At 34.9% G+C, this 25513-nt stretch overlaps 1 protein-coding gene across 6 annotated transcripts in view; it reads right to left on the reverse strand.

Annotated features, from left to right (window-relative positions):
* Positions 1 to 25513, reverse strand: part of LOC117169003 (kelch domain-containing protein 4-like) — a 77229-nt gene that overhangs the window by 10405 nt on the left and 41311 nt on the right. For 5 of the 6 annotated variants that reach the window (XM_033355040.1, XM_033355042.1, XM_033355044.1 and 2 more), the window contains 4 exons: positions 8553 to 8723; positions 6450 to 6685; positions 6181 to 6347; positions 5969 to 6118 (listed from right to left, as the gene is read on the reverse strand). In XM_033355040.1, coding sequence (XP_033210931.1) covers positions 5969 to 6118; positions 6181 to 6347; positions 6450 to 6685; positions 8553 to 8723 — 724 coding nt within the window. The remainder of the gene's footprint in view (positions 1 to 5968; positions 6119 to 6180; positions 6348 to 6449; positions 6686 to 8552; positions 8724 to 25513) is intronic. The other variant, XM_033355046.1, reaches the window with a different exon arrangement.

Below are 25513 nucleotides of genomic sequence, written 5' to 3' on the forward strand. Positions count from 1 at the left end.
GCTAGATGTAGTTGCTCTTTGTTTTTAGCGTAGATCTTAAGATCGTCCATGTAAAATACATGAGCGACCTTGTACTTTCGATCTGCAGGTTTGCCGCACAAGTACCCGTCGGAATGGCGAAGTGCTAGAGATAGTGGCAATAATGTAAGGCAAAAGAGGAGTGGGCTCATGGTATCACTCTGAAAGACAGCTCTCTGAAAGTGCCTTGTTGTTACACGATTTTTTCCAGATAAGATAGTAAATCTGGTTTTCCAAAGCGGCATCAATCTCTCTATGCACCCAACTATTTGCGGATGAACCTTTAAGATTTCCAAAAGACAGATGATAAGTCTATGCAAGGTCGAATCGAAAGCTTTCCGATAATCAATCCAGGCCATCGATAGGTCACGTTGGTAGAATGCTGCATCTTTGCAGACACATCTATCGTTGAGCAGGTTCTCCCGACATCCCGCTACGCCTTTCTTTGAGCCTCGTTGTTTATACATTTCTTGCAACACAGGTTCAATTGCCCGAACAATCCTATCATTTAGGATAGCTGTGAATATCTTATACAGCGTGTTCAGACAAGTGATTGGCCTGTAATTCGTCGGTTCAGCTAAGTTGCCTATTTTCGACAGGAGTATTGTCCGCCCTTCCACCAACCACTCCGGAATCGGTTCTTCCGACTTTAAATACGAGGTGAAAATACGGGCCAAATGCTGATGGGTTAAAGGAAACTTCTTCCACCAGAAGGTTTTGATACAATCTGGTCGACAGTAACTGGAGGGCCTTGGAAGAGTCGAGATGGATCAGAGAGAAACTGTTGATTTTCTCTGACCCACCTCCCCCTTAGCTCTAGACTTCTCTTAGCATCAGATAGTATCCGTATTCTCTCAACAATATGCTGCCTGATACTCAACATCTTTGACTTGTTAAGTGTGTGATAACGGGTCCGGAGTGGGCGCGCGAACTTTCGAACCTTGGCGGTAAAATTCCTGCCAAATTTGATGTAGTCAATCACACGCTGAATGCGGGACGCATACTGCCTTGCCCAGCCTATCTTTATGGCAAGTTGATGCATTCGTCTTTTGGTCTTATGATCAACCGTTGGTTTTGTCTTACGGTTCGCATCGGCCAAAGTTCTCGCTGCATTTTACACACAATAATTGATAGCCCAGAGGTCGGATTCTTCAGAAAAATTTTCACGAAGCTCGTCATCCATTTCAGCCAGATCTTTAGGCTTGAGAGAAACCTTGGTGTTCATGTTTCTCCGGGTCATAACGCATCGCTCTTCCTCTATCGGATGCTTGCACACGGTTGGTCTTAGTGTCGCCTCTTTTTCTCTATTACCGACTTGTCCTAGCTGTGGTAGAGTAGGCGTTACGCTCACCTAGCCCCTTTTTCGGAGTAGTTCGGCATGGTTTCGCAGATGTTTCTGCGGAATGTGCGATAGCTCCGGGTAGTTCTCGCTCCACAGAGCATAGCGCCGTGCCTGAGATTGCCTGAGTGTCCTGAGATTCCGCGCGTTCTGTTGTTTTGAACCACACTTACTACAACTATGTTTGGTGTTGTCCTTGTTGTTCTCACGAGAAGCTAGGGAAAGGGCGAACCCCTCTCCTTAGCCCGGTATCCCAGAGTCACCGTTCTAAACACCTCACCTCATCTGTCTGGAATGGATGACGAGCTTCGTGGACATTTTTCTGAAGTACCCGACCTTTGGGCTCTCAATTATTGTGTGTACAATGCAGCGAGAGCTTTGGCCGATGCGAACCGTAAGACAAAACCAACGGTTGATCATAAGACCAAAAGACGAATGCATCAACTTGCCATAAAGATAGGCTGGGAAAGACAGTATGCGTCCCGCATTCAGTGTGTGACTGACTACATCGCATCTGGCAGGAATTTTACCACCAAGGTTCGAAAGTTCGCGTGCAAACTACGGATCCGTTATCACACACTTAACAAGTCAAAGCTGCTGGCCATAAGGCAGCATATTGTTGAGAGAATACGGATACTATCTGACGCTAAGAGAAGTGTAGAGCGGAGGGACAGGTGGGTCAGAGAAAATCAACAATTTATCTTTGACCTATTTCGAATCTTCCAAGACCCTCCAGTTACTGTCGACCATCCACCCAAACTAGAGGAGGTCGAAGTATTTTGGAGAAAAGTCTACGAAGTGCAGCATAGACTGGAAGAAGACTAAGAAAATATAAATAGCTTCAAGGATCCGCGTGATGCCCCCATAAAACCTGATGACGAATGCTCACCCATCACTACCGAGGAGGTGAAAAAAGTATTAGGAGGGATAAATAACTATTCCGCACCGGGACCAGATTGTATCAAAACCTTCTGGTGGAAGAAGTTTCATTCAACCCATCAGCATTTGGCCCGTATTTTCACCTCATATGTAAAGTCGGAAGAACCGATTCCGGAGTGGTTGGTGGAAGGGCGCACAATACTCCTGCCAAAAATAGGCAACTTAGCTGACCGGAACAATTACAGGCCAATCACTTGTCTGAACACACTGTATAAGATAATGAGAGCTATCCTAAATGATAGGATTGTTCGGGCAATTGAAACTGTGTGGCAAGAAATGTATGAACAACGAGGGTCAAAGAAAGGCGTATCTGGAAAAAATCGTGTGACAACTAACAAGTTCACCTTTCAGAGAGGTGTCTTTCAGGGCAACACCATGAGCCCACTCCTCTTTTGCCTTACATTATTGCCATCTCTAGCACTTCCCCATTCCGACGGGTACTTGTGCGGCAAACCTACAGATCGAAAGTACAAGGTCGCTCATGTATTTTACATGGACGATCTTAAGATCTACGCTAAAAACAAAGAGCAACTACATCTAGCTCTAGGGATTGTCGAACGATATACTAAGAAAATTGGAATGGAATTTGGTTTAGACAAATGCGCCAAGGTTTATATGAAGCGAGGAAAACTTAATGACATCCCTGAAGATGCTGAGCTCGTTGCTAGAAGCGTTATACGACGTCTTTGCGCTGGAAAGACTTATACATACCTGGGCGTGCCACAGAGCCGCATTCAGGATGTGACATCTATAAAGGATACTCTCCCGAAGTGAACAGCTCCTCGATAAGAGGATGCACGGTATCTTCCACAGAAATGTGGAGGATCAGTCAATGTCGTGTGAGCTAACGCTTGCTTTCCTTAAATAGCCCGGATTGAAGTCTGGTACGTAGGGTTTCATTTTGGCATGCCGAGACGGTGTCATTTCCACCTTAATAAACCGTCGCCATATTTTGAGCCAAGACATTCCCGATAATAATTACAGGGCGTGCCATGCACACCCCGAGCATTTGTCTCACATGCTATCTAGTTGTCCAACTCATGCGGGAACGACCTACATCCAAAGGCACAATGCGGCACTAAGAGTTCTTTATTACGATCTCTATTCATCTTACGGCATTAAGCTTAATATCACTCCTCTACATGCTTCTAGGGAAATCGAGTCAATTGTCGAGAATGGGAAGTGCCGCATATACTGGAACTTTATATTCTCAAAAATTGTTTCTATTCCACACTCGAGGCCAGACATGGTTCTTCTTGACTTTGAGAAGCGAACCATGCTCGTTATCGAATTTTCGGAACCAGCTGACAAAAGCATCATAGCCAAGGAGAATGAAAAGAAAGAGAGGTATAGAGACCTTATAAGGGAGTTGCAACGATTGTACCCGGAATATTCTGTTAAACTAATCGTCCTTGTCATCGGCGCTCTTGGAGGTATCAAGCTTTCACTCGTTAATAGCCAGAAAAGCATCCCTTCGTTTCAACAATATGCTAAAACACTTGCGGGAAAAATGCAGAAGACGGTAGTCCTTGGATCACTCCCTGTTCTCAGGGTGCACGAAACTTTTGCCGTATCGTCGTATTGATTCCGTTACAGACTGTAACCACCTATTTCACGGTCGTTAGACGTGGTTGTGGCTGAAATTTTACCGCGATTTCGCTGGGAGCGGGTGTAATTTTTCAGATTAGCACCCGCTCCTGGTGAAATCCTGCGGTTGTCCTTATGATAAATTTTTAATATATATAAAATAAATAATAACAAACATTTAATTATATTATTTTTCAATATTAAACATATTCGAACAATATTGAAACTCTAACGATCATGTTCTCGCGATGGCGTTGCGGCAGAACGAAGAGGAAAGGGACTAAGGGGAAGATCAAAACCCAGAAGTTAGCATAAAGAGCATATTAAAGATTTTGAAACGCTTTTTGCTTTTGGAGGATCGTCTAATCCTTCTTGTGATATAATATACTATTATATTCCTTTATAAAGAATAAATATATCTGGCAACGTTCAAATATTTGAAAACATCCATTTTTAATACTAGAATTTGTGCATTTAGGCACAAAACACCCATATTATCATTAATTTATTGTCGTTTTTGAAAAAGAAAAAGCAAAAACATACAGCTTGTTCAAAAGATATTGACACCATGTGACATAAGTTTAAAAAGGGTATACATTTAGCTTTTTGAAATAATTAATTTCGGCGAAATTAAGTAAAAAAATCGTGATATAGCTTTGCTTTTAAGAAAAAAAAGCCATTTTTTCATTATTGCCAGAAATTTAGAAAATGTGCGATTAGGCAATCCATCACGAAAAATGATAATTTGCCGTAATTACGGTTATAACCTCAATTGCCGGCGACTTATGTCATAATACTTTTCGATAATAACTGATTTTAAGTAGTTTCATATCAAATAAAATTATATCAGAGATACTTTAAAGGATTTTAAAAGAATTTAAGTGTTTTTAGGGTTTCTCCACAGATTTTCAACGATTTCAAAATATTTGAAAGGATTTTAAAAGAATGCAGGAAAATTGAACGATTTTGAAAGAATTTTAAAGATTTTTTAAAGAATCCAACAAGGTTTAAGGATTTTCAAGAGATTTGGTCAAATTTTAAGGCAGTTTAGGTGATTTCAAAGATTGTCAAGCCAGTTACTTAAAAGTTATTTAAAAAGATTTCAATTAATTTAAGAGATTTCAAGGGATGTAATTTTAAAAAAATATTAGGAATATAAGAAAATTCAGAGGATCATAATAAATTGTACTCCGTTTTGAAAATTTTAATTTATTTTAAAGAAGTTGAACGGAGTTCAAAAAAATTCGGAGCACTTTAAGGATTTCTAAGAACTGAAGCGATTTTAAGGATTTAAAAGATTTGAATTAATTTTAGTCAATTTTACAATATTTAAAATTATTTTAAGTAAGTTGAAAGGGGTTCAAAAAAATTCGGAGGACTTTAAGAATTTTTAAAGAATCTTACGAGATTTCTCAGAATTCAAGTGATTCCAAGGAATTACTAGGGACTTGGCGGAATCTTCAAGTTTCTTATTAAAGGATTTAAAAATAATTCAAAAAATTGAAGTATTTATAAGTTATTTTGCAAGATTTTAAGACAGTTTTATTAGTCTTAAAGAATTTCAAGCGAGTTTTAAAAAGTTATTTAAAAAGATTTTAATAAATTTTAAAAAATTCAAATATTTTAAGGATTTTTAAGATATTTAAAGCAATTTAAGAAAATGTAAAGGATTCCAAAATGTTGACCACCAGCTATTCCAACAATGCAACCTAACCTCAACCACGGCACATTATATTTTTTCTTGATGGATTGTCCAAATCGCACACTCCCCAATTGCTAACAATAATTTAAGAAATGTCTTTTCTATCTGAGAAGGAAAGCCATATCAGGATTTTTCACTTACTTTCGTGTACAAAGATTTATTCTAGTCAAACTCCTATCTAATCAATGCTTTGCAGTCCACCAAGTGGTATGGTCTTATAGATTCCGACGTTGCCGGCCGAGTATGACGTAATGTTAGAATACTCAATACTCGTATTATTCGTGATCTCTGAGTGAAAAGTTTCATATCAAAAAATAAAAAAATGTAGTAGATGAACCTATTTCATAAAATAGCACATTAGTGAAAATATAAATATAAATTACTTTCAGGACTCAGAACAAACATATCCATGTGAACTTGGCCTTTGTCGAAATCCTTTCTTATCCGTTCTTTGCAGTATCCGCCGTAAACTAGAAGTTTATTTTCTGGCGTTGGTAGCACAATGCATCCAGATCTAGCAGCAGGCAAATTTCCTAAAAGAAGTTTATTACAACAAATTTTCATCAGGAGTCACACAAGTAAAAATTATATTTACCAGATATTTTTAATTCTGTCCACGTATAACTACTTATATTGAAAACATGAATATCATTGAAATATTTGTACTCTCTGAGATTGTCGTAAAAACCGCCAAAAATAAACAACTGTTTCTTCATGTAGACCATCCTATGACCACTTCTTGCGGATGGTCCACCTGATGCACTGAAATATTCATAAAAAGAATATTTTTAAACTCCACAATTAAAAGATTTTTTAAATTTATTGAACTTATACTTGTGGCAGGTACTGATAAAAAATACAAACTTGATTTTTTCCCACTTCTTCTCCCCAATATGATAAACCCACAAGTCACGATAATGATAAAATTGAGATTCCGATGGGCTGGAAAATTCACCACCAAATATCCATAGATCCCCCTTGCCTGTTGGCACTATAGCTGCCTGGTGAGCACATCGTGGAGGCGGTGAACCAGGTGCTTTTACAAGTGTCCACTCTTTTCTGTTTATGTTATAAAAAAATAAATCACCATATACCACAGTCTGTAAATAAGGAAATTTTTTTAACATTAACGTTGATGAATCAGAGTGATGTGTTGGTAAAATGCAAACAAAATATTTCCCAAGACAGCAATGCACGTCTTTCTGGGTTATATAAAAACCCCCAATTTTTCCAGAAGCGAGGGAAATGTTTCAAATTGGGTTTTAACCCTGGTATTTCTATATAATCTCCTTGATGTGACCGCAGGATTTCTAGTTATCAGCCAATTTAAAATTCCCGATTTTTTCCGACCAATTTAAAGATGCCTTTTTATAGTTAAACAATTGAAATGGCGGATGCGAGAACTCGTAAAGCGCTCGAAATCGCGTAAATGCATTATTCACTCGGGCAAATTGATCGATGAAAAAAAGTGTTCGAAACGTAAAACAAAATATACCTTCGTATTCGTCTGGACCACGCCGACAAATTTTTTGCAGCAAACTTTTTCATTCGACAATTATTACTCAAGATAAACAATAAAAACTTACCAAATATTCCGATCGAAAATCGCTGTTTTATAAAACATAAGTCTCGATTATTCAGCTGTTTGTTAATAAAAATGTTTGAAAATTTCATGGTGTTTTCTCAATACAACCCTAAGCGTTGACTAAAAGCAACACAATTTGTTTAAAAGTGTAATATGTTCACAGCTTCTCTTAAATAATTAATTCCAAATGAAAACCACGTTTCGGCAACTTCGATCAATGGGACAGTCATCGAAAAAATATTAGTTGAAATAATATTTGATAAAATTCGGCCGAAAATTGTGGAAATGATAGCGAGTTAAGGTCAACATACTCTGCCTCTGCAGCTCCGGTTAACGACCTTCACGAGGGCCTTTGTTACCTAAGTCACAACGATTTTGATCAAATGTTCAGAAAAACTTTCTTAAAGCCTAGCAAACAACTTTCTCGCGATAAGTTATTTCAACGAAGATTTTTTCGATGGCAGCCCACTAGTCGAAGTTGGCGCAACGTGGTTTTCGTTCGGAATGAATTTGTTTTTGAAAAGCAATAAAAATATTACATTTTCAAAGAAAGTGCATTGCTTGCAGTCATCGCTTATGTATTGAAAATACACCATTTAATTTTCAAGCATTTTTATCACCAAATAACCGAATGATCATGAGTTATGTATCATATAACATCGATTTACGATCAAAATCTTTAATAAGTTTTTATTGTTTATGTTGGGTAATATTTGTCGAAAGAAAAAATTTACTAAAAACCATTTGTCGGCTGCATCAAGAGGAATATGATGGTATTCTCCTACTCGATTTGTTTTAAGACGAGTCAAAATTTTTGAAAAAAAAGTATTTTTCTGCAACATATATTTAAATATTTCAAATGAGGAATGAGGTTTCTATCAAATTTATCTAAAATACATATTCATTTTATTATTATTATCCTACTGATGAGATGTCTTCGAATTGTCCCAACTTTTTTTAACGTGGTAAAATGTTTATTATATTTTAATTAAATTTTAAGAAAACATTGAGATTTGCACTGTTTTACAATATCTTATTTAAAAATTTACAAAATAGCTTCATCTAGGCGCATTTTACATATTTAGAATTCTGATAGTTCGAAATATATTTGAGAGAAAAAATTTTAACTCATACAATTAACATGAAATGAAGTTTGGACCGGTACTGTAAGTATACTTATACGCGTACATATAATTGCAGTGCAATTAACTTTGATGTATCATACATAAACAATAATATTTCCTCTCTCTCTCTCTCTCTCTGATTCACGACTAAACAATAAAAAGAAGATAGAGGTAGAAAAAAGTAGATTTTTCGACAAAAGAACAAAGTTCTCGATTCTGAATAGAAATATTTCTATAAACAAAGAAAATACCATATACCTTTTGACCATCGTAAAATTCGCCACCAAACATAATTAACTCATCTTTGAAGGGATGTGCTGATAATGTAAAGTTTACACGACGTGAAGGAGAGGCTACGACACATTCTACAACTCGCTGACGACGAGCTTCTTCTTTTTCGATCTCGGCGACAATTTTTTCAATATCATCCTAGAAGTATAAACAAAACAATTCTTGATTTTATTAATGTCCTTATGCTTCAATTATATTATTCAATTTCTAGATATAAAGAATAGTGATAGGAACTTCAAATGGGCACTCGAACACTCAAGGGTCCCGGTACACGGTTCACGACGGGTAAAACAAGGGTACCCGTAATATTTTGAAAAATACCAGGGTAATCGGGCAATACTCGGGTTCGCTTTCGGGTAATCAAAAAAGGAATAATTTAACTTAAAAAAATGAAGATCTATGGTTAGTAAAAATGTACAACTTAATTAACCTAAACATTAAGAAACAAAATATTCTTATAAGCAAGGAAAAATATGAAATGTAAGTTGGATCTGGCTAGATTCTTAAGGGAGAGTTGAGAGGCGGGGGACGCCACTTCTGATTGGTGCCGCTGTACCGAAACCCACTATTCTAACATTGGTGCCCTATTAAAATTAATTGTTTATCCCACAACAGATTTAATACAAAATAAAGAGAATAGTATTTAATAAACTATATGTGATAAAAATAATAATTTATAGGTATATATATTACACAACAATAAATAATACTAGTTGAATAAATACATTACATAGGTTGTAAGTGCAGCCTTGGTTCGAAAAGGCTATAAATATAATTAAAGTAAAAATAAATTGCGGAAAAGAATTAAATGTTGAAATTTAATAAATTCATATTCTCAAAATATTTGAAAAAAAATCTTTAAGAAACACAAACAAGATTTTTTCCGAGAAACATAAATAAATTTGTTGTGAAACAAATATAAATACAAAATTTTAAAGAGCATTGGTTAGGATTGTTTTAGAGAAGGAAGTAAAAAGTAATATGAATGAAAAGACATTTTTATTTCACACTGAAAAACAATATGCGCATATAAAAAACATTATATAATTGATTTGTCGTCTGCATCGCCATGCTTTTGCTAGCGTACTTTTTCAATCTTATGTTCTTTGTCTTCAGAGTTTTTATAAATTCTAAAACGAAATATTATAAATCTAAGCAATATTTTGAATTTTAAACCGCGACATGGTAAAACCGGACTGCTACGGATTCATACGACTTTAAGTGAGAAGAAATCCAATAAATTCAGATCGTCGTACTTTTGCACATCTGGATACCATGTATGATACATTTTTCCCATCTCTTGGAACGTATTGAAAGTATCTTTATTCACGTAGAAAAATAATTAATTTTATAATCCTTGTAAACAGCGAATTTGGTAAAATCAAAGATTTCAAAATCGACGGAATTTCTTGAACCGAACAGTGCAATACGTGCAGTACATGCAATACATTCATCATACGTTGTTGTGTTTTTTAAAATGCTATTAATGAAGTAGCCAGCAATTCGAGACAGGGAATTTTTCCACATTATTCAATGGATCCATATGTTAAGGTGATCAAGCTAATTTCATATAGCAAAATATTTTCTACTAACTGGAGCATCATCGACTCTTCACGCTTCATCAGTCTATCCTAATGTACGTAGGGGAGTCAAGTATAAACCGTATTTTTTATAACTTTTTTTTGAATTAAAACTTTTGCAAAGTTCAAAATTTATATTTTTCTATATACATTCCTTTACGATTAAGGCACTTTTGCCATCCGATTGGTATCTTCTGAATTTCAGTATCATAAAACGAATGTGGTTGGGTTTGAAGCCATTTCGCAAGAAATGTTCTACCTCATCATCGGTGTTGTGCAACAGACCTTGGTACTTCTTTCTCGCGCATCGCGCAAGCTGCTGAACGAAGGAGAAGGACTGAGCCAACTGTAAATAACCCTACTTCAGCCTCAAATTAGCCCTAATTCATTATTGCGCTTATGTGACACTGCGGAAAAAATTACAGTTTATATTTCATTGCCCTACGCATATTAAGACTGACTGATGATATTTGAAGCGACGATGCTGCTTCAGTTAGTAGTATTGTTGACAATTGTTTCCTCACATATTGGAATATTGACAACATTAGCTAGAGAAATTCGAAAAGTCTATGGTTCTGCAGTTAGTGCAAATACTGATTTCCTAGACATGATGTCAACATTTGCTTGAGAAGTTTAAATGATCCATCGTGCAACAATTAGTTGAATTGTTGTCCGTGGCTTCCTGGGCAACCTCACAACATTATATGCAGAAGTTTAAAGAGTCAACGGTGTTCCAATTAGTTTAAATATTGATTTCCTGGGCATAATGACAATGCAAGGTTAAGAGATTGAACTGATTGACAATGTTGTAGATAGTTGTAATGTTGTCATTAACTTTAAGGGTATACTGATAACATTAGCTGACAAAGTGTAAATAGTCTATGGTGCAGAGATTTACTGGATAAGTTTTAAGAGTCGATAGTAATGTAGACGTATTCATTGCAGGAAGATCTTTAATTTTTAGACTTGTTATTTTATTGAAATTCGGATAGAAAATTACTATTATAATATTGGTAGTTACTAGAGTGGATTTGTAGTGTACTGAGAAATGTAGATCGAACGCAGGTCAAACCCGGGAAACAAAATCTCTGGATAAGATGTGCCAATAGCGTTCCAGGCGACTTTATTATAATTACGTCCTAGTCATGTAATTTGAAAATATGTTTATATACGTTTTAGGCAAAGAATATATTCGCGTCATAAGCTTGTATTAATTCAGTAATATATAGTAATACAAATAGTAGGAAAAAATATAATATTTTTTACATTTTAATAATAGTCACTAATAAAAAAAAACAGAAAATACAGTTTAGTTACATTTAAATCATTTTTTTCTATACTCTCATACCCTATTATTTACACATTATTTTTATTTTTAAATTATCAATTTTAAATCATTATCTTCATATTACCCTATATAAAACTAATATATTATTCACTTGGAAAGCCTCTGGAAGAAAAACTGAAGGTTATAATGTTTTGAACAGTACATCACAAGTTACTTAAATCAATGTCATTACTGAAATTGATCAAAAATTTGCTTACCACCTCATTACCTCACCTACACGTAATTGTGTTGCCTGGGTTTTTAAATCCCAGTCGGAAGCATAGAGATAGAAATCATGTAACTTTTATTAATTTTCTACCGCTAATATAAAAAGGGATAAGGAAAATTTATCCCAGCCTATCCAACGCCTATCTCCCTGTATCTCTCTTTACCCATTGTCCATATACCTCTATCTCTTTCTATTTCTCGTCTATATACATACAGCTATTTTTATCGTTCTTTCATCCACGTGTATCTTTTTCCATTTCTCCGCTATAAACGTCTACATTTTTTTATCTCGTTAACAATCCATATTTACGCCTATGCACACTGGGCCAGGAGATTCGATTCCGTGGCCAAAAGACGATTCTTGAAGTCGAAAAAATCAAATTGATTACTGAATTCAGGAATAATTTAAGTATTATTCTCGCAATTATTCGTCGGTTGGTAAATTTTTGTTTTGATGATACCTGCGCAAAGTTGAAAATCTTATTAAAATTCGTAGTGCTAATGATGTTCATAAAATACATTTTTTGATGTTGAGAAATTGATTCCAAATCTTCTACCTCCATTTATTCCATTCAAAAAGGTGTGCCAATTATAAGAAGTTAATTGAGTCTGGAATTCTCAATTACAATGAAATACGCAATCACATTATTAGTGAATGAAAAACAAGATTTCTTACCAAAGCATCTCAGACCCGAAATCTTTAACAAAAAATATATACGATATTTGAATAAATCTTTGTAGATACTTCGGAGTACTTAAAATCGACTCTTACAATCATAGAAATTTAGTTATATAATACGTTAAAACCAATATTTCAGTTAACTATAATCTTTTACGATTTAGGGAAATTGTAATATGTCAAATTCACTACATCAAATTCAAGCAGGACAATACGCAAATATTATTATCATGATCAGTATTTGTATACAATAACACTATAGAACACAGATTCGCTGATGTAACTAACCTACCCTGTACTTATATACTTAGATTCCTTATATACTAAGTACTACAAGTTTTTGGAATTGTGAGAAACGGCATTGTGCTTAATAATTCGAATTAGAAACATTCAAAATTGAAAGTAAAAACAGGAAAATTTTCTGTCTGAATACGGTCAATACTGGGATTGAATTAAATTCAAATATATCCATAGGTTTTTCGGATTTTTTTTCAATCACACTGGAAAACACGTGTCCATAAATGAATCTTGATCAGTTTAGCGGGAAAAACGAAGTTCTTCTATTCACAATCGTGAGCCCTCGTTTATGAGGTATGATCGGCGGATTCGGCTAACCTCGAGAAATTACACTATGACAAAAAAAACGAAATATACTTTTATGAAGACCTATCACAAGTTGTAGGTCTAGTAAAACAAGAAAAATGGTAGGGGAGAAATTTCAAATACACCCCTAAAATATCATTTTATGGCAAAAAAGCCGTTTTTGACAGAATTTGGGATTTTTCGATTTTTTTTACATTCTGTCAAATTTGACGATATTATTCGATTTTGGAGATTTTTTTCAATACAATATTTTGAATATAAATTTAATTCCGCGTCGAATGAGGTATTCTTGAATCAAGTTCGATGAAAATTGACGGAGTTGTGTGCATTTTAAGATATTAAGAACTTTTTGGTAAATTTGCATGTACGTAGTTGACGTCAAATTTGAATTAGGGTGCGATATGAGGGATGAAATTGATAGAAACCGTCATTATAGCTATGTAATTTTTATTTATTATTGTGTATTATTATTAATTATAAATTATTATTATAGGATTTATCTGATTCAAGAATGCTTGCTTGACCTCTTCCGTTTGTATGATTCATCACTGGTTTCTTGTTTTAATGACCAACAGTAATCAGCAAGCATATTGATGGGACTCTTCCCTTGAAAACGTTTTTCGATGGCGGCTCCTATTTCCTGGTGAAAACGTTCACATTGTTTATCACTCATCTTGCCCAGATTTTCTGAAAGGAACTTTTCACACTGACAAGGATCCCTGAAATTAACAATTACAGCTCTTTAAAAAGAATGTAGAAAAGTAATGAACTCTCAACTGTACACAAATAATAATCATATGTTACCTCCTCTTAGCTTTGCATCACTCAGTTTAGGGAATGCTACTTCTTTCAGGTAACAAAACGCTTCTCCGTCGCCTCTCAATTTCTTCAAAAACTGCTTCGCGTAACCCAGTTTCAAGTGTAGTGGTGGTAGGATGACATTTTCTGGTCGTACTAGTGGAGTGTTCAAAACATTTTTGTTGCCAATTGTAAAGAGTTGACCTGATGGCCCTTTCGTTTTTGCATATCTATTCGGGGCACGACTATCCCATTCACAACGGTAGCGAGGATACTTGGTATACCCATCTTGCATTCCGAACAAAATTGTTAGTACTTTCAAGTCGCTGACTATTTGCCATTTATATGCAGAGTAATTGATGCGGCGAAGTATTTTTTCCAAATGTTCGTACGTTTCCTTCATATCAGTTGCGTATGCTAATGGAACAGATGACAATTTATTTTCATTGTGTAATAACACAGCTTTCAAATGTAAAAAATCATACGAATTTGAACTTCAAGATTCGAGTAAGGAATATGATGAATACAATTCATAATATTGAGAGAGTACTTACTCACGCACGATCCATCAATGAAAAGTTGCCATTCACTTGACACGTGATAGTAGTCCAAGAGGTCGAATAGTTCAGATACATCTAAACAATAAACAAGTTTCTCATTCTGTTCATAAGCTTTGAAAATTTCTCTGAAAGAAATTCGATCATCTTTACGGGATAGCGTGATCTTAAACTCATCTTCCACAAAATTCCATTGCTTCAATCGAGAAGCGAACACCTCAGACTGTCTCCGTGATAGACATAAATCACGTATAAGATCCTGAAAGTCCACATTTGATAATGGATGTCATTCTCTTGAACTTGGTGCAGGTGAAAGGTACTCTACCAACAGCTTCATGATCATCAGCTTGACCATGATCACCGAGTTGGACATTCTTCAATTCCTGAACTGTAGTTAAGTCAACCATATCTTCCATGGCTTCGGGTTTCGTTACAGTCACGACATCGGCATATTTTATGCGTTTTCGCGTTTTATAATGATGACCCCTTACATATTTTTTTACAAAAATAGCAGTCGTTCAGTTTATGGTAAGGCTGATAATGCCATATTATCGGATCAGGTAAGGAAATTCGAACTTTATTGAAACTTTTCAATTTCCATGTCTTTAACTTCAACGAGTACTCGACACACGCGAATTCTACTTCACACCAGCGTTCAGAGGGAGTATATTGAAGTTTGAAAAAATCGTTGTAGCCATCAATCACAGCTTCATTTTTTTACCTGCAAACGTTGCTGCTGATCAACGAACAAACCACATATGAAGCAAAACTTATTTCGATTATCACACATTTCTTTTTCGTAAAATTAAACTGAGCACTGAAACTTTGAATGACGGAGTCTGTCGGGAAATATTCTTTTTTTGTTGGTAAAGGAACAGAGAGGACACCGTCTCACAGAGAAAACAGAAGAGAGAATTAATTGTAGGTATTTTTCAAGTGGGTAACATTTAATTTTTTAGCATCGAAACCAAAGAAAGTACAATAAGTTGACATTGTGGCAGTACCCTGTGTGACGCGGCCCGATGTAAATTTAACGTGAGCTACGTACATGGAAATTTACCAAAAAGTTCTTAAAATCTTAAAATGCACACAACTCCCTCATCTTTCATCGAACTTGATTCAGGAATAGCTCATTCGACGTGAAATTAAATTTACATTCAAAATATTTTATTCAAAAAAATCTCCAAGATCGAATAATATCGAAAAAATATCGTCAAATTTGACAAAATGTAAAAAAAATCGAAAAATCTTTCGAAAAAAAAATTTCTCCTCCACCATTTTTCTTAGTTTTACTAGACCTACAACTTGTGATAGATCTCCATAAAATTATATTTTCACTGTCACACAGTGTTATCGGAGCTATTGACATAGTGATTTGCAATTTCCTCAACTGAAGCTTACAATTTCTATTAGCGTCTATTACAGAAAATAAAAATATCTCTTATTTCGTTTCACTTTTTCATTGACTATTGATAATATCATTATCAATTTTTATTATTCTCTGTTTTAATATATAAAATGGCAATCTTTGCTATTAAATATACTAATTATTGTTCTCAAGATATTAAGTTTTCATATTTTAATTGTAAAGTTTCGTAAGAACGCTAACAATAATTTTTACATTAACACGATTCTCCCAAATCGTATTATTGTTATGGCGTCATATCATTAACTTAGAAAACCACATGAAATCAGTAATAAGAGGGATACGGCAATAACTAATGTATTTTTGAATAATTATGTAATACAATTTTTTTGCTGCTTTTGTATCAATAAATGTTTAGAAAATATGAAATACGTGCAACGGATGCACAAAGATATATGTTGAACTTTTTTCTGTAATTCATTCACAAATAAAGTGATATTTTTCTCGTGGGCGTCATTTCGTTTCTCTGCGACTTTATAAGAAATATCCAAATGAGAAAAATGAGGTACCATTTTGTTCACTAGAATATTTACTTAGAGTCTGACCTGCGCCATTTTAGGCGTTTTCATTTGTTTAAAAGAAAACTTACTCGAAACGTTTTTGTGCGCATTCATTCGTTTCCATTTGCATGGAGATATCCAATGCCCTCGTCTACTCAATAACATCTATGCATGCAAGTTGAAAAAATGAACTATCAATAACATGGAAAATTATTCATTAATATTATTATTAGAGACCATAATAATTATTTATAATTATTATATTATATTATTTGATAAAGTTAGCATTTCATATAATTTAATTAAAAACGCATGTCATAAATAAAAAATTGATTATGAATTGATTAATATGTAACACATTGTATGGTTCAAATAACTATGTGAAAAATAATGAAATAATAATTTAACAAATTATCAATTATTTTTAATTGTTTATTTTTTACCAAAGATTCACAAGAAGCTATCATAAAAACCTATTGGCAAGAATTTCTAGCTCAGTTCGTTAACTATTATAAATTATGGATGCCATTTTAGATTATCCATTTTGAATGTTGCATTTTTTCCTAAAAATTCACCATCAGCGCCCAATAAAACTCCCGATTGAGCACTTTTATCACAATTCGTCAACTTTTCTCAATTCTCGGCGCCATTTCGAATGTACCAGTTTGAACGTAGCATTTTTAAACACACAAAAATCGTAATCAGCGACCCCTAAAATCCCGAAGTAAGCATTTTTAGCCCCATCCCTACCGATACAAAACTTAGAGTATTCTCAGGCAAAATAACCAGGCCGGTTTAAGACTATCTGCAGGTTCTATTTGAATCATTTAGTCTCAAAGATAGAGACATTTTGGGTGCTTTTCAAGGTCTTTTTAGAGCACCTTTTAAAAGTGATGCGACGGTAATATAATGGTCCTTTTGTATTCGTCATGGATCGGGCGGGCAGAGTTATTTACAATAGTTTGCCGTCGCTCACCCGACTCTCAGTTTTTAAATTTTTCATTCAAATTATTAACACTTTTTTTAACTAATGAATTTTCTCATTATACTTATTTATAATTATAACTTATATACTAATATACAATCGAAACCCGTAGATTCTGAATTATTATGTTTTAGGCTGTTAACTGTGAAATTAAAAAATCTATTTCTAAATTTTAATCCGAAGGATTAACGAAGGAAACTTGAGTGTCGGCTACTCTATTGAGATATCCTCTCTGCTTGTTATTTATGATCGAATTCTGATTTCAATTTCAACCTCACTGATTGTTATTTATGATCGTATTTTTATTTCAATTTCGGAAAGGACATTCTAAAGCCTTTAAAGCATCTAAACGAGCTACCTGGACCTTTGAGTATATCTACCTGAGTGCCTGCGGAGAATTTCTCAGTTTCTCGGAGCGTTGAGAATCTTTATCGCATACTCTGAGATTTCTATCGGCAGGGATCCATCAACTCTTTTCAAATTTCGCCGCCATTTTGAATTTCGAATTTTTATTAAAAAGTTCGTAATTAACGAACCCTAAACCCCCTAAATAAACACTTTCAACTTAATCTGTCAACTTTTCTGAAAATTTGCCTTTATTTTGAATCCGGAATTTTGAGTTTTTTGTTTTTGTCCAAAAATGCATAATCAGCGGCCTCAAAACGCCAGAATAAGCACTTTTAGCCAGATTATTTAATGTTTTTAATTTTGGCCAATAGTCCGGGTCTCCCGCCCCACTATGATATATCTTTTAAATCACGTTCCGTCAGACCGTTAACAACTCACACCGAAGCATAGGTTAAATCACTACCCTAAAGCACCCCCTCAAAAAATCTCGAACACTGATTCAGCATTGGGATTAAAAAATACTTCATTCACGTCAAACAGCTCCACCGACAGCAGATACGGGAATATCCGATTAACGCATCGGAAAGTGTGGACCTGACTGAAGTTAGCTGAGGATGCTGATAAAGGAGGCCAAATAGATTCCTGAGCTCCGCGTCACACTCACAGCCTACTGGTAGGCTTCACCCAGTCCGGATGAAGTGATCACCTGTGCAAACATAAGAAGATCTAAATCTCGTGATGAGGTGAACGTACTGCCTCGGAAGACTGATGCCCCGGAACCATGACCTCTCGGGTTGAAAAATGGGAGTCTAGAAGCCGTCTTCACAATTTTGTCCACAGATTCGTTCCTGATAATGCCAACATGTGAAGGAAATCAAGCAAAGCGAATGGAAACCCGTGAATTTCCGGACAAATCTACCCGGTTTCCTATTAGTCGCGCGAGTGGTGATCCGAGTGATCAAACACATCACTGCCTCCGACAGGTCCACCCCTTCCCTGTCAAAAGAGAAAGGTCTCTGTGTAGTGCCCGACGAAGAGGTGAAGACTACCATCGATTTGAAGGCATCTATCAAACCACAGTTTTCCGAACGCGAATTCAATCTCCTATCCCTTGCAAGCCTTGCTAGAGACGTTAGCTTATTAACGAGAGGATTGCCGCTTCTGTAAAAGTTTCTGAGGACAAATCTATCCGCCAGCAGCGTTCTCCACAAAAACAGGGGGAGCTCCCCACATTCCGACAGCAGAATAGAAATGGGCGTAGAATTCATGTACTCCAGGGAAACTCGAAGAGATGCACACTGAACATGATCCAGTTTGTTAAGCGATGTTTCGCTTGAAAAGAAGAAGAGGGGAGCCGCCCCAAGCCGTAAAAAGTTCTTAGTGAACTGTAAACAGCAAGAAGGGAGGTAGTTATTCACTAGGTAACCCCTGGTTATAACCCGCATGATGTTAATCGCTCTTGGTCCCTTGACCCTCATGCTCTTAAAGTGCGGTACTGAAGTCATGCTTGTCAAGTGGAACACACAGACATTTGAAAGTAGATTGACAGGGAGTGACCTCTCCAAGAGTCAGGGAAATCTCCCCCAGTCCAATCCTAGCCCTCGAAAATAGGCGCAATTGGCACTTGGCCATCGAGATTGAGGGCCCGAAACTTTCCAGACATTTAAAGAGGGAATTTGAGAGCCCATATCAGTAAGGATTGAGCCTCGTGCATGCACTCAGTGGTGACGTAGGGCAGCACATCGTCCACGTACATAGCGTATTTAGCTCTGTCCGGGAGAAAGTATCCCAAAATTTCAGGTCAAGCTCGAAGAGAACCGGGGAGAGTACATCCCCTGAAGTTTCCTTGCCTCTTCCAAAACTAGTCATTATGTCGGTCAACACAGACCCAAGGCAGTACATCGAGAACCTCCCTCATCTAAATCCATACTGTAAGCACGGGACCAGGGTATCTCGCTACCTCTCTGGGAATGACGACTCCCTGCGCATAGCATTGAAAAGGTCCTAAACAAACCGCAGCACTTTGCCAAAAGTTTTTTTGATGATTTCATATGTAATCCCTTATATCTCCGGTGACGACTTTTCCTTACATCTTGCAAGTACCGCACCGTGTGAAAAGTATTTTTTTTTCTTTATTATAAACCTAATATCTCACGATTGGATGAATCGAATTGCCTGAAAATTGGAATGATTGTAGTTGAAGTAATTTGGAATAAGGGAAAATTATTGGGAAGGCCCAAAAATAATTTTCAAGGCCCGAAAATTCAAGCCCAATATGGTCCTTCTAGCGATTTTAGCTACAAACTCGACGGTTATTTTACAATTCATAACATTTTGTTTAAAAAAAAATGTGTTACTTATAAATTTGAATCCATGGAACTTTAATCCAATTAGAGCTTACCAACTCCTCGCGTTGGCTGATGAGACTCACGTCTCATCAGCCAAGAATCTTTTCCGAGCAGCGCTCCAGCTACCCTGAGCCATCTCGCACTCTTCATTCCACCATATAAGCTGGTATCTTCTTATCAGACTCCGCGGAGGAGGCACGGATAGTACTATTGGCTTCCAGTGACGAAAAGAACACGTTGATGAATTTTTCGTTCATCGAATGTGGATTCTCGCCCTCCAACACGGCCTCCGACAGGACCAGCACAGGTAACTCCTTCTGTCTATTGAAGAGGTACCAATCAGGAGACTAAAAATTAAACCTGTTGGAGGCAGATTACGCGAAAGATTGATCGCATCTAATCTTTAAAAAACCGGAACGCGGTCAGAAGAGTACGATATATGAGGTAATCGAAATCAATCCAGCCACACAAAAAACCATGTTCAGATTACAGAGGTCCACAAAAAAATTTTTTTCTGAGTCTTGAATACCAATAGGATATTCCGATGTAATTTTTCCCGCTGAACCCTACACGTCAGGATTTTGACATAATCCGAAAAACACCCAATAAACGACCCAACAAACCTTGGTAACTTCTTTCCATTTCCTTGATATCTTGATCGAAGCGTTCTCTTTTTTCCTCACTGTAATCTCCAAGATTTTCTGGAAAGTATGCCAAATGGGAATCAAGAAAGTGTAGCTTGTAACTCATCGAGCCACCAATTGTTTGTAGTTTTTGAACAAGTCAGACACCAATTCCTTGTAGTTGTCACTCTTATGATTGCCTAAGAAATTCTCAATCACATTCTTGAAGCTCATCCATGCATCTCGTTCCTTGATACTCATTGTGGCAATTAACGTTTCATCTCTCTGCAGCTTTTACGAACTTTTACGAACTGTTTCATCAAACTGAGTTTGATGTGCAAAAGAGGAAATAGAATTTTAGCCGGCTCAACCAAAGTTTTGTTTATAATATTTTTTTATCCGGTTTCTATACGCTCCCCAGCTACCCAATTTTTCTTAACGTAATGATTCTTGCGATCCCTGCTATCCCACAATCAAAGAAAGCATGGGAATTTCGTAAAATCAGATTGCTGACCTAGAATCATTGCCAAGATCTTGAGATAACTGCAAATCTGCCATTTGTGTTTTTCATATTTAATCTTACCCAAAACCATTTGTATGTTTACATATTCTTCCTTGGGCGTTATAGAGTGTGCTATAAATATCGAAGCATATTTATTTGTAATGTGTAATAATACCGCATTAACGCTTCGTTTTGAAGAATCTGTAAACAATCTCCACTCCACAGATTTGTATATATCTTTTTTAAATTCATTCATAAGACCATGTACATTGCTACAGTAGGATTGCTCAAGAACGCTTTTTTTAGAGGGCATACGGAAACATATCTTTTTTGAGTTCTTGGAATAATTTAATAGGGTTTGAAAAAATGTGACACCCCCACGAGTGCCTGAAAACTACCCTTAAAACAAAAAATGTCAATTCTTCATGAAATTCACCTATTGAGCACTGTATTCTGGTATTTTTTTACTTAAAATTATTACTATTAGTCTAGTTGAATATTTAATAACATTTGTTAATTCATTTTTTAATGCTAAAACAAATGGAATTTGTTAAAAATTTTTGTTTGAAAATTCGTTTTTTCTCTAAAAGCTATTACTATTGGTCTAGTGGAATATTTATTAACATTAGTTCATTAATTTTTAATTATTTTAACAAGTGGAATTCAATTAAATAATTTCCTTTCAAATTTTTTTGTAAAAAAATTATTACTGTGGGTCTTGTGGAATATTTCAATATTGGTTCATTAATTTGTAATTATGTAAACAAATTCCAATTATTTGAAAAGTTTTTTTTTGTAAACATTCGTCGAACTGGCATTTTGTTATGATTAATGACATAAATTTGATTGTAAATATTTTTTAATTGTATAGACAATAAATTATTATTAGTTAAAAATAAATAACAATTCATTGTTTCAAATAAATAAAATTAATCAAACAATTTTGATAAATATTACGCTAAAGAAATATTAATAATTTTGTATAAAAAAGTTATTTAAACCAATTCCATTTGCTTACAAATTAAAAAATTAATTAAGTAATGTTAATAAATATTCCACTAAACCAGACATGCCCAGCTAGAGGAAATTCCCGCCAGGGAATAAATAAATTATTTAAACCAATTAGATTTGTTTAAAAATTTAAAAATTAATGAACTAATGTTAATAAATATTCCACTATATCAGACATGCCCAGCTAGGGGAAATTCCCGCCAGGAACACATGTTCAGCGTCCACTACTTTTCCGTCTGGAGAGCGAAGGCGGTGGTAGACGCATACGTGGATGCTTTCCTCTCCGTCACAAGCATCACCGCAAGTACGAAATATCTGTCAGGGTACGTGGGGCGACTAACTTTTCAATCTAAAATTTTAATAGTGACTAGAGTTTTAATTATTTTATTTCAGTATATTGACATTTGTTTCCGATTAATGTAATTCAAAGGAGAATTGTGCAAAGTATTTATTTTTTGTACATTATTCCATGTTTTAATATCACAGTTTTGGTTGACTGATACTTTTGAAAGTCTAACAATATATTAACATCATGGACAAGGAAGAAAGATAAGTTATATAAATGAAATATACGAATATATACAGTAAGGGCGTTTACTATGTAGTCATAGGGAATATAATGATATAAACTCTAGCATACAATGCAACCCGTTTGCGTTTGTGTAATGCAAAGAAGTACTATATAGGCGATTTTAATTCGGTTTCCAAATCTCCCGCGCTCGAGATCTTGCGTGGATTGGTCAAAGACTTCGAGACTCAGAAGACGTGCGCAAAGTATACGGATAACCAAATTCTGAAACAAGGTTATGTTCCCCAGGATTCACCGCGCATTTAAAATAAATAATGAGTTACGAATTAAAAAGAATCCTAACACAATATTAGAATGTGTTCACAAAAATTCTCGGAACGTGATTTCTTTGGGAAATTTTTCTTAAATCTTTGTTTGCAAAATCTTTTTTATTCGTTGAAATCATTGAATTATTTGAAATCTATAATAAGTAAAAAAAAATCTTCTTAAATGTTTTGAAACCTTTCAAATCTTCCAAATGTTTTTAAATCTTTGAAGTCTGGTGAACTGTAACATTTTCAAAATCTTTGAAACTATTTACATCTTTTAAAAGTTTTAAAATCTTTGTGAAATTATTATGAAATATTTAAAATATGATAAACAGGCCTATATAAAATGTTCAAAATCCTTTTAAATATTTAAAAATCTTTTAAAACATTTTGAAATCTTTATTAATGTTTTGTAATATGGTATATACTTAAAAACCGAGTAGTGAAACTCTTGAAAATTTCGTTATATGGCCATGGCTCATTCTAATAGAGCTTTTTATTCTAGACGTCGGCAGTGCGCACGTGCCGAAATTTTACGTTATTTCCGTATTTTTCGAACAGTTTTGTGTCGAAATGTATGGAAAATATAGTTAATAAAAACAACAAAAAATTCATTTGTAAATAACAGAGATGTTTAAGGTAGAACATTATTAAGTCTATTTAAAAAAAAACGGTGAAAAACGTGCAAAGAGTGCGGTGACCAAGGCCATTATTTGCATTTTTTGGCATCTGTCATCTTCTAAAAAATGCTTAAAAATTCGGCGAAACTCACGGAAGATAATGTTCCAGATCCAAAATTAGTGCACGAATCAGTAGTAGAGCACAGTATTGAGCAGCTGAAAAGATGTCCTAAATGTAGAAACCCACCATTAAAAGGAAAAAAACGTGATTAGGTGGAAAGGTTAGTTGAGGTTTTGTATGGCAGGTATAAATATTTTCTTTTATACAAGATTTGCAGTTCAGAACTTTGTTTGAGTAAATATATAATATTTATACAAATATAAAATAACACAATATTATATTTCCTACTTCTCTTTTTCAAGTTTAGACAATAAAAAGCCATTTGTTAGTGATTACCTAGTATAAGGAATGTACTAACAAATTTTCCTTCTTTCATATACACTGGTTATAAATACATAAATATAATAGTTTTGCGTTCTCAAGTGAAAGTATTAAATAGATTTTATTTTTATAAAAAAATTTATGAGGTTCGAAACCCCGATAACAATGCTTCATTTAATATGTAAGCAAATGTTAGCAAAGAAAGAAAATATTAATACCTGCCAAACACAACCTCAACTAAACTTTCTACTGAATCACTTTTTTCCCTTTTAAAGTACGTTTCCTATATTTTATCCATCGCTTAAGCTATTTAACACTGCACTCTTCCACCAAATTGTGCACTAATTTTGCTGCTGGAACATCATCTTCCGTGATTTTTTCCGGATTTTAAAACATTTTTTTGAAGACGATAGATATCAACAAATGTAAACAATAGGCTTCCTCGCCACACTTTTCGCACTTTTTTCGCAGTTTTTTTTTAATATACTTAAAAATTTGTTGTCTTTAAACTCTGATTTATTTACACATTTATTTTTCGTTGTTATTTTTATTTACAATATTTTCCATACATTTCGACACAAAACTGTTCGAAAAAAACGGAAATGACGTAAAATCCTGGCATGTGCGCACTGTCGACGTCTAGAATAAAAATGTCTATTTTTAGGCTGAGTTAATATTGAAGATTTCAGCTAGTAATTTTTATAATTTCTAAGTCAAATATCACAAAAAATGTATACTTTAACATTCTATAAAGGCGGAGACGAAATTTTCAAGGTCGCTGAACACTCAGCTTATAAGAATAATTCGCCGCTTCTTACCTCTCATAATTTGAATCGCAGATTTATCGTTGCACTTTTTATAATCATACGAATTACAATTTTCGTTGCAGTTTGTCAAAAGCGTTTGATTCCCATATTTTATTCAATAAGTAAAAAACAGATTTTATCGCCAATTAATTACGTACAACCTGCAGATGTTCACTTTATTTTATTAATTAAGATCGAAGTACAAAACGATTTTGACACTTGTCAAACGTCAAATATAACTCACGTACCGTTAAATTAGTGAAAACCAACTCCAATTTTTAAGAAAGTACTTAATGCACGTCCCGAATGTATTTATGAACAATTTTAATGTTGTTACATTTTTTTAATTCGTAACTAATTAATTATTTAAAATGCGTGGTGAATCCTGGGGAACATAACCTTGTTTCAGAATTTGGTTATACGTATATTTTGCGCACGTCTTCCAAGCCTCGAAGTTGACTAATCAGTGCAAGATCTCGGGCGCGGGAGATTTGGAAACCGAATTAAAATCGCCTATATAGTACTTTTTTTCATTACACAAATGCAAGACGGGTTGCACTGTATGCTAGAATTTATATAATTATATTCCCTATGACTACATAGTAAACATATATATATATATAATTAAAAATTTGTCATAAGGACAACCGCAGGATTTCGCCGGGAGCGGGTGCTAATCTGAAAAATTGCACCCGCTTCCAGCGAAAT

Source organism: Belonocnema kinseyi, chromosome 3 (genome assembly GCF_010883055.1).
Source record: "Belonocnema kinseyi isolate 2016_QV_RU_SX_M_011 chromosome 3, B_treatae_v1, whole genome shotgun sequence".
Taxonomy (NCBI): domain Eukaryota; kingdom Metazoa; phylum Arthropoda; class Insecta; order Hymenoptera; family Cynipidae; genus Belonocnema; species Belonocnema kinseyi.